Genomic DNA, 10,626 nt, shown 5'->3' on the forward strand with positions numbered 1-10,626 from the left:
GTTTTTGTACAGAGCAGTTGTCTCCATAGAACTCCCTAGCCAAAAATAATTCAGCCCAGTAATCTTCATGTGTGTGCACGTCTCGTCTATATATTGGTGTTTGAAAGAAACACGTTTTGTTTTGGCTTGTCATTAAAGTTAAGGCTACTTTTGTGAATGTGAACAAACCTGTCTTAACATGGTCTTCTTTCTGTCTTTGAAAAAACAAACAAAAAAATATCGAACTTGATCATGTGACACTCCTGTTTTAAAGAGTTTGATTGGCTGGAGAGATGACAGCTACAAAAAGGCTCTTTGCTATTAATGAACTGAAAACCAAACTATTTGTATGCATGCACTGGAAGATTTCATTTTCCTTTAGTTCGTGTGGATGTGTTCTTTACTGAATCATCAACTGTAGCAGGAGGCCTCCGCAGATTCTACGCTGGCATCTACCCGAGGTGATCCCCATCATCTTCCCACGTTTGCTCGTCAGTACACGGTACAGCACAAGCACTTGCACAGGTACAGGCACAAGTGCACGGAATGAAACGAAATGGATTCTTCTACGTGCTGGAATTTGTAACAATGTAAACGAATATTATAAATTCCATTTAGATTGACTGGAGATTACTTTAACAGACACGTCACTCCCACAGCTGTTAAGCACAGCATGAGCAAGTTGATATTTTTGGCAATACAGCGTTAAATGGATCAGACGACAAACGGAACAGCTGCTTGATCTGCTCCAGTAATCCATCTTCGCGGCAGTCAGCCTTGAGTTTTGATGATGTGTGTGTGTGTGTGTGTGTGTGTGTGTGTGTGTGTAATCCAGGGCTGGTCTCCGCGCGGCTCGGCCAGAGGCAGGGCTGGCCTCCATTTCAACAGTACTGATTAACTGGGGTGCGAGTACTTTGGGGGTCTATTTACAGATAGGCTTCCTAAACACAATCATTTAGTTGCAGAGCATTGCTGTGTAAATCTCAATGCATTTATAACACAGCACTCTTCTCAAGCAGGAGGAAAAAACAGACTAAAAATGTTGCAGCTTTCTACCCTCAGCGTGGACCAAGTGAAAAAGTAGTGTGCAAAAAGATACAAGAAAATTCCACACAAATACATATACAAAGAGACTGCTTTATTATTTCACTTAATACATTACAAGATAGAGAGATACATATATAGACAAAATAAAAATAATAACGTTGTGAAACGAAGCTGGGTGCCTAGATTACAGAAGTGAGGATTTGCTGAATGCTGCACTTGGAACGTGCAGAGTTCATGTAAACAGTACTTGGTTAAGATTAAACCAATCTTAGGATGACGTGACAGTTTCTTATACAAGCCCCTTGTGATGCATTACTAGCTATAAGAGTCCAGCACTTTGATGCTGGACAGTTTTATGAATATTTAGCACCGTTGCCCATTGTTCACCACCCTTCTAAACATACAAATCAAAAACTTTACAGAAATCTCTCTCTCTCTCTCTCTCTCTCTCCTATCCTATATATAATATTATATATATATATATATATATATATATATATATATATATATATATATATATTATTTATATATATATATAGGTTCTTACACCATCACTGTCCTAAGCCCTTGGGGAAGGGTTTGTCCAGAATTGGCTGTTGAACACAATTACAGTTTGACGTCAGAAATAACTTGTGTGTGGAGTAAACCGCTAGTGTTTTTCAACCAACCCTTTAAAAACTTCTGTGACTAGGTGTGCCAGAACGCATCCTGCTGGGACCGCAGCAGAATTCCATTTCTGGTTTGGAAAACAAGTGCCAAAAAATAAAAACAGGTCCGTGTGCAACTCTGCAGCAAGTTCATTTCCATTCAAACAGTGAAACATGCCCCCACAATTCCTACACCACTGTGTTCATAGTTAACCTAAAAATATTAAAAAAACAAAAAGCATTTCATCCCAGATGCATTTTTTAGATGCAAATCTAAAAAAGTGAATTTATACCAAAAAAAGCCATTTAGTTAAAAGAATAGTGATACATTTGGTCCCAAAACACAATTCAGATTCAACTCAACACAGACTGACATGCCCAGCTTGGTTTCCAATAATAATTGAACCCTTTTGCTTTACAGCAATGCTGTGCAAGTGCTGTTGCTCACATTATAAATAACAGGGCTCTAGCAGCTCGACGCGAGAGACAGGTTGGTTCCCTCACAGTATCAACACTAAATGGATGACATGGCAAGAAGCGTGCATGGAAACAGACTGAGCAAACACTGAAGGACTCGAGCTCTCCTGAGGAGCAGGATGACTGAGCAAGGGGTCCTTACTGAGGCAAAAACAGGGCGTCTGCATTCTAAAGGCTCGTTAACAGATCGAGGACAGCAAAGCTGGGGACAAGAGAGGCAGGAATCACTCCCTTACTGCTAAAGCAACCAACATCACAACTCAATCCACTACCTGTCCAGTCTCAAAAGCCTTTACAGAAGACATCCCCACACCAGTTAAATATATACACACAGCTATAATACAATTCAGGGCAAGAGAAGTCCAGCACACGCTCCAGCTCATTCTTGACCCATCACGGACTACCAAACCATCAACTTTCCGATCCCCCCTCAAAACCAGCGCTCCCCAGGCGCACGGATATTCGGATATTCAGAGCTGGCACAGGAGTTGTTGTTCGATTCAATACTTTTTCTTTGCAGATGTAGTTGTTTTTGTGGGTGAAGGGGTACAGTTTGGAAGGCAGGTCTCTATGAAGAGATCACATTGTACGGACTGTAACTCAGGATGTGTTCTCCCACCCCCACAAAGTAGACCACTTGAACGATTCCAAACAGAGGGGCCATGACCAGCGCCCTGCAACCCGCTCCCTTCAGAAAAGCAGAGGGGCCTTCTTTCCTCAACACTTTCCTAAAGAAGGATAAAACAGAACGTGGTACAAAACATTACTCACACAATGTAGTTGTCTCTCTTCCTAGTCTCGTGCAGGGAGAGCTAACACGCAAAGGATCCGAGAAGCGGTGTGGAGTCTTACCTAGCGCAGTCAACGATCCCACTGTAACTCTCCTCATGGGCTCCTCGGTTCAAGGACTGCAGACGGGTCTTAATCACTGCAAAATACAAAGCCGTGTATCACTATACTGCAGGTCACAGGGAACTGGGTCAATCCCAATCTAAAATCCATTCAAAATCCCCTTTAAAAATCAATTAACACATCATTGAGCAATACAGTGCAATTAGCAGTATTCTGTCGAAATGAGCGTCTCACAGTGACGATAAAAATACTTAAAACTGAAGGTCACCGTTTTTGTTAGTCCATTAAAAAAAATTGGCTTCAAATGAAAGCAGTTGAACGATCATCATGTCTCTAAAAAAAAAAAAAAACCCAATTCCTTCGAAGGAATAAAAATTGAAAGAACAGGAATGAAACAGCATTTCATCCGCAGTTCTACAGGGATCATGTGCAATGACAATTCAAAACAGTCAAACAGCTGGTCTAGTGTATCAACACCCTTTTCCATTGCACTGCATTCCACCAAGAAAAACAAACAAAAAGGACGTGGCACGTCGTTACATAACTGAGCCACCAAGGCAGCTGAGCGCCACTGAGCCCCAGTCCTTCACTGACCCAATAGCGCCACCAGGCTGCTCCAGCTTACCATCACAGGGGTTGACAGCAACAGCTGCTGTGGATCCAGCAATGCAGCCAGCGAGGAAAGAGTGGTAGAAAGGGGCGCTCTCATCTTCCGATGGCTTGCCCAGCTTGTTAATGTTCGCAAACAGAGGGAAGTAGACGACGGAGAAGGGAACGTCCCTGCGGGAACAACAGAGATTCAGGTTACTCCCCTTTTCAACTCAAAAACACAAACCCGCACAGCACCCTAAACTGTACGGAAGCAGAACAGATGATACTAGTTCAAAACAGAATACCACCCCCCTCACTGCCCTCTCCCTGACCCTTTTACTGTGTGGGACCTCACACTTCCAGACTCACCTCAGCACTGTGGCTCCTAGACCCCTGTAAAGGCCCCGGACTCCCTGTGTTCGCAGCAGCTCCTGTGCTATCTGTGAGGCAGAGACTTTCCCATTAAGTGGAACTGGTCCCACATTGTAGGCTCGGCGGGGTACTGCACTGGTACTGGCCAGCTTTGCACCGGTCACAATGGGAGCCTTCACGCTCTGCTGAGCGGCTGCACCCAAAGAAACAGAAGAGAAAAAAAGCAACAGTCACAATCTAACCACCGTAGCCTGTCCACCGTTGTCCAGATGAATGACCAGTGCCAGGGTTAAGGTAGCATGAAACCCCTGCTGCTTCAAGGGCTCGATGCAGTATAGCGAGCCCCGTCACCACCAACATCCCATGGCAAGGCAGTGGTTAGGAAGAGCTAGCTTACCCAATCTGCCAGCATCCTGCAGCTGGATCTTGAGCATCTCCATTGGAGTGGTTATAATAACCTGGCAGGTCCCGGCACCACAGCCGGCCAGCATCTCCTTGAATACGTTCATCCCCTTCCTGCAACAGAAACCACACATTTCAAACAAGCTAAACAGAACAATCTGTGCTGAAGACTTGCTCAAGCCCTGCACCCGCTTGCATTAAAAGCTCAGTGAGCTGCTACTGCATGGAAACACCCACCCGTCTTTGGTAAGGCGATGACGGAAGAAATCATTAGCAGCCAGTTTAATTGCCTTCTCTGGGGTGACCAGGGTCAGGTTAACTGCAGCACCTGAAAACACAGAAGAGACAGAAGGGTTACCTTCAAGGCAAGTCAAAATCTAAAACCCACACTGTGCAAGCGCACACTGACATCAACATTGTGTGTATCCCCTCACTTTCAATATACAGTTTTTAAGGCATGTTAAAACTTGTTCTTGAACAAGTGCAAGAGATTTACTGCAGTTCAACGCTACTGGGTTATATTTATACGTTGTAATTTAATGCAGCAAGCATTTTCAAAAGTTAGGAATCTAAGCACACAATTTAGGAAGAGGTGGTGGGATTTACTCAAACACTTCATGTTTGCTGCTTAATACAAATTTACATGCAAAAACACAGCTAATGAAAAGGAGAAAAAAAACAAACAGTAAAGAACGGAAAATTCACAATCACACTAAAACAAGGACGGCACATTAGCACAGGGTTAGCAGAAAGAAACACGGACAAAAGCGCACTCCTCTCTGTGAAGTTAGTACGGGCTGGGGTGCAAAGATTCTGCCCTTAAATAAATCTCGCTTTGATGTGAACATTTAAAATCAGAGCAGTACCCCCCCCAACATGAATTTAATACAATTAAGTGAAGACATCCTTAAGGATGCTGCTAGATACACCCAACAGAGAAGGGAATAAACATACAGATGCATCTCAGACAGACGTGCAATGTTTAAAGAGCACGATAGGATGTAAAAGAGAAGATGTGTTTTTTTTTTTTTTTTAAAAAAAAAACAGGCTTCAGGTGATATCAAATCCAATTGGTGAGGTTAGGAGTCAGTTACATCAGTCTGAAGGTTTGTGAAAAGTCAAGGGAGTCATCATGCAGAGCAGAGACACGCAATCAGTGCATAACAGTTAATGATGGAGCCGACAATAAATAAATAAGAGGGGAAAGTAAAGAAAACGGGCAAGGAAGGAAAGACAGACGAGAGATGAAGGTGAGATGAGGGAGTGACAAGGAGGACAGAGGGACCCTTACATATGCAGTACAATAAATCAATAAAAAAAATGTAGCCTAATTACAAAGGTGAGAGGTTCTGTAAACCGTTAAATGATTTGCCTCCAGCATGGCTGTGCCACATCGGCTAGCCCTCAAAATCCACGGGGACGTCTGCAATATGAAAAACACAGATGCAGCAAAACAAACAGCATTTCTCTAGCGATAGCATGGACTGGCTTTCAACACTGCTCCTGTTTTTAAACACGCATCCCTCAATGCACATCTGCAGGCTACTGGACACTCACACATCTTCTACTGAACCACGTGCCACACATGTTGCAATACAACCAGACCGGGAGTTTAAATTATATACAGATTTCTTTATTGCTTGATGTGATCACTCCAGCATAACTGTACAACACTTGCGAGTAATTCAAGGACTCAGATGGGACTGTTCATACATTCTTAACACCCGCTCCTGCAGAGTAAAACCTCATATGTGATTTACAATAATGATGTATTGCAAACACAGTCCCCAGCAGGGAGCTGAAGATGCACCTCAAAGACACTCCCTGTCTTATGCAACACTGGGTGTCCTATACTTCCCAATGCATTATAATCCATCACGATTCCCTTATTAAAAACCCCACTCCACCCCGTGCCATTAAACCTCTCTGGCTTACTTCTACAACTTCCAGTGCTATGAGGGCTACTTCTGTAGCAAAGTGTCCTGCAGAACACCGTTAGCTACTGAGAAATGCATTCACTGCAGCTCACTTAGTGAAACTCTGTACAGCAAGATTCAGGCGATACAGGAGGTCATCCAGTGCTCATCTTACCCCCATACTGAAGTGAGATCTTGGGCTTCAGGATAGAGCACTTCCAAAGTCAAACAGGTGGAGCCGCTCGCTTGCATCCACGAAACTCCTGATGTTTGTTCCCGTATTATAGACAATTCTACGCTACAGGACAGCTCTGATAACAGGAACAGCATTAGACTTGCACATGAATGTTAAATGCATTTCAGCGTGGCTGGGTTTCTCTAGCAAGGTTCACAGCGACACGAGTCACCAGTGTTTAAATGACGTGGCTGTGTTTCTTACCTCTGTACATCCCAAAATACCCCTCAGACCGCACAGTCTTAATCAAACAATCCAACCTGCAAAACACAAGCAAAAAAAAAATCACAAGATCAGACGGTACATTCTTTACTGGAGAGGGAGAGGCTGCATTAGGCAGATGAAGGGAAGGGTAGCAGTCTTTAGACCAGACCCTCAATAAGAGAACTCCCCCACCCCCCCCCCCCCCCACTCCTACTTCTCCAACGCTAGCTATTCATAAACACTGTCGGGCAGAACAGAAAGTAAACAGAACCCAGTTTGGTAAACCGTGCACATCCCACAGCGATGAGAAAGCGTGCAATACTGTGGATTCACACACTATGAGATGTGGTCTCCTTGGAGGGTAAAGAAGGAGGCTGGTGGCATGTGAGAAATTCCCCCCCTATACCACATTCCACGCACAACATATAAGCCAGGATATTACCCTAAAAACACATCCAAAACCAGTGACATGAATAGAGCACAAACACGTCCAAACACATCCAAACATGTAGCGGAGTAGCGCTGACGTTAAAACAATTTAATAAAACAGACGAGGAGCACTCAATGCCAGAACAGGGGGTTAATCTTGAAGCCCAGCTTGGGCCCGTCTTTCCTTTACTGCACTGGTTCTGAAAGGTCTGTGTGCAGACAGACACCCGAGCAAGTGACGCTTCACTTACATGCTCCTGTACACCTGCTGGCCATTCCTCTGGTTCTGCAGCCTGGTTTTGGCCAGGTCGATGGGAAACACACAGGTGACGCCAACAATACCAGCAACACCACCGTTGATCAGCTTGGCAGGAAGGCTGTAGGGGCAAAGAGCAGGAGAAATCCGTTTCCAACATGCAACAGTCTTCAAATACATGCAGCAAACCCCTCAGCCATCGATTAAAAGTAAATGCATTTTAAATAATACAAAATGGGAAATAAAGAAAATCACATGGACTCTGCAATCTGACAGCCACACTGAAGCGGCTTGCCTGCTGAAATCAGAGACGGTCATCAGAGAGTGGGCTGCTTGAGAAGCAGGATTTGATCCCACTCTGCCTGGACCTGCCAGCAAAACTGTCTGCAGTGCGATTTGAACTCGCCGTATTGAAGGGGTAGGTAGCTGGGATTGACTTGAAATGTGATGAAGTATGCAATTTACTCTTTATTTCATATCTCCCACCATGCTGAAATCTACACACTGTATTACATCATTTACCTGCATCGCAACAATGCAAATCCGCTAGAGGACGCTTCTCACCTCAGGCTGCAGCAGGAACACTAAAGCACGCCTCGGTTTAATAAAGATTCTCTAGCTCTTACTGCTAGGAAAATACCATTTATTCACTGAGATATTTTAACTAACAGCAAAAAAATAAAAACGTTCCTAATTAATCATTAGGCAATACCCAGAAAATACTGCTCAGCTGCAAAGCGACAGAAAAAAAAAAAATTAAACTCACCTCATCTGTTTCTGGGACATCTTTCAAAGGAATTTGTAGTTAACGAGGTTAAATGAATGCAAAAAGAAGCTACCAAAAAAAAAATAAACTCTGCTGTCTTCCGAAATGCTTTGGTCTCTAGTGCTGAAGAGCTGCCTCTGGAGTGTAGCAGTGCGAGTCCTGACTGGTCTCTGAAGAGAGAAGAGAAAAGAACTATCAGCTGTTCACCCGCCTCCTGGCATATATTCAAAATCCCTGCTTCGAGAGCAGCGCTCACGCACACACAGCACGCAGAACACCCTCAGAGCCCTTCTCTCCAGTTACAGCAGCACACTCACACACTGGAGTGTAGATTCCTTACTGTGCTGAAACCTGAGCACACTGCAGGAAAGCAACACCCTGGTGGGGCTCACTCTCTCTCGCACCCCAGAGATTTGTCTTCGAATTCTTACAGCAAGCAGAAAGATGCCTTTTCGTATAGCAAAGCCCTGGCCAGACGACAACGCAGGATCCTGCTCTCCCCATACAGATGTCGCCAATAAAAGACAGTGCTTTTAACAGTGAACCTAAATGACCTTCATTGTCAACTGTGTTAGAATGAAGTTTATGAACCACAGAACGATCTTTCACTGAACCGAGAAACAGATGATCAAAATTGTTCATTTTTTAACCCTATTTCAATTTGTCACAGCAAACTGATCCTTCCTGTTTTTCTACAGATTAGCAGACTGCTACAAGAGAATCAGATTATGTCATATCAGTTTATGCCAATGCAAATAGGAGATATATATATATAAGGGGGGGAGGGGGGGTGCTGAACTGCAGTGACACACTCTCTCACACACACACGTTCAGCTGCGGTTTCCCGTTAGAGTAAAACTCAGACTGTGGCACTGTGGCATTCACCCTGTGTCTGATCTACACAGGATTCGTGCAAGCCTCCAGCCCAAGCGCACCACGATTATACAAAACCTAGGACTCGACAGTATAAAGCTGGGGGAGCCCCAGCCCTTGATCAGGCTCCTATGAAAGGATCAGAGCTCAAAGCAGATTTTCAAAAGGACGACCTCCAATGCCAGCTTATTAAGATATAACAATACTCTTCTACACTGGGAATTTAAATCAATGTCATGAAACAGCTCACAGAAGCCAACTATAACGTATAATAATAATAACAACAGACTGGTGATATAACGTCCAGCAACCAAAAACAGAGTTTGGAAATACAATGACCTCCTTACACACTTACACACACACACACACACACACACACACTTACACACACACACACACACACACACACACACACACACACACACACACAGGTTCAGTGTATTTCGCCAGTCATGTGACACACGGCGGCGCTTCAAGGTTACGGGAAGAGTTCATTCATTACTGAGCGGATTCGGTTACCAAGAGCATTGGAAATAAAAACTTCACCAGCAGGTGATTTATAGACCACGACTACCGCGATTAAAGGTGATCAATCTGTAATATTTACAGAAAGTTTGGGCGGATTTTAAAAAGTTGGAACCGCAGGAAACAGACGCACTTCCTCTAAGCGTACGCACGCAGGCTAGTGAACGGCAAGAACAAACTTAAAACCTGAAACACTCCACTCGGTTAACCTGAAGCAACATTTCAATACAAGCGCCACCCTACAACGCACCTACAAATATACATGCATGCATACATACATACATGCATACATACATACATATAGCTTTATTTGTGATACTAGCTCTTTGCCGCTATCCTAACTCAACATCACCGACTTTTTTTTTTTTTTTCAAATACCAGCAACAAATTACGTTTTAACAAAGTCCAATAATATTTTAAGACAGCAGCACAAACGCGTCCTTACCTCAAAGCGCAAAGGTTTGCAGTGAGTCGCGCTGACGTTTCCAAGCCTCTGAAGATGTGAATGGAAATTTCCACCGAAGTTGATGGGCGGGGCTACAACACGCAGGCACAGAATGAACCAATCAGGTCTCCGCGGACCGCATACTAGCGTTGGCCCGGTTCTGGGAGTGGCCGGTCCGTGGTCAGCTGTCAGCGCTTGAATACTTTGCAGCGTGTGTAATGTGACAGGAATAAACGAAACCGGGGTTAACCCTAAACTCATTTACTATAGGGGTGAAATCAGGGTGTAACAATCGCAGATAGAGGGCAGGTTATTCAGAAAGCCTGTTTAACGCGGATGAATACAGCCCTTCATTCTGTATTGATTTTTCAATTACTCGCAAACCTCTGGCATGTATGTAAATATTAATAACTCATACGGGCCCGCGGGGAGAACAAACTTTCCAGCTGGTATTCAGCCCAGCTCTCCAGACCTCTTATTAGCTCAAGCAATATTCTCACTGATTCGTTTGTCTTCGCTTGTATTTTGCGCTTCGTGTTTCAAACTTGGCAATTCAGGATGCAAAAGTTTCTATTTAAAACATGCGCATATCATGAATGAACGTAAAAAG

General features: G+C 43.9%; 1 protein-coding gene across 3 annotated transcripts; it reads right to left on the reverse strand.

The window, feature by feature from the left end:
* Window positions 1-1,102: 1,102 nt before the first annotated feature.
* On the reverse strand, window positions 1,103-10,112 carry LOC121299529 (mitochondrial glutamate carrier 1-like). Of its 3 annotated transcripts, XM_041227307.1 has the most exons (10): window positions 10,017-10,112; window positions 8,174-8,343; window positions 7,403-7,528; window positions 6,723-6,778; window positions 4,605-4,695; window positions 4,363-4,481; window positions 3,963-4,158; window positions 3,628-3,782; window positions 3,003-3,078; window positions 1,103-2,878 (listed from the first exon to the last, which is right to left on the reverse strand). In XM_041227307.1, exons 2-10 carry the CDS (start codon window positions 8,191-8,193, stop codon window positions 2,719-2,721), a joined length of 999 nt encoding a protein of 332 aa, XP_041083241.1. In that variant the 5' UTR covers window positions 8,194-8,343; window positions 10,017-10,112; the 3' UTR covers window positions 1,103-2,718. The 3 variants fall into 3 exon arrangements, with proteins under 3 accessions (XP_041083241.1, XP_041083242.1, XP_041083243.1); XM_041227308.1 differs by lacking the exons at window positions 8,174-8,343; window positions 10,017-10,112 and adding an exon at window positions 5,703-5,790 and having other exon boundaries at window positions 6,459-6,778; window positions 7,403-7,445; XM_041227309.1 differs by lacking the exons at window positions 8,174-8,343; window positions 10,017-10,112 and adding an exon at window positions 5,703-5,790 and having other exon boundaries at window positions 7,403-7,435.
* Window positions 10,113-10,626: the final 514 nt, after the last annotated feature.

The sequence above is a fragment of the Polyodon spathula genome, chromosome 25 (genome assembly GCF_017654505.1).
Source record: "Polyodon spathula isolate WHYD16114869_AA chromosome 25, ASM1765450v1, whole genome shotgun sequence".
Lineage (NCBI taxonomy): Eukaryota > Metazoa > Chordata > Actinopteri > Acipenseriformes > Polyodontidae > Polyodon > Polyodon spathula.

Coding starts and splice junctions, on each gene's coding strand:
- LOC121299529 (XM_041227307.1), bottom strand. CDS start 8,193: ATGTCCCAGAAACAGATGAG. Junction 4,482..4,604: donor CATCGCCTTACCAAAGACGG/GTGGGTGTTTCC, acceptor TTTCTGTTGCAG/GAAGGGGATGAACGTATTCA. Junction 3,079..3,627: donor TGCTGTCAACCCCTGTGATG/GTAAGCTGGAGC, acceptor TGTATTTTGCAG/TGATTAAGACCCGTCTGCAG.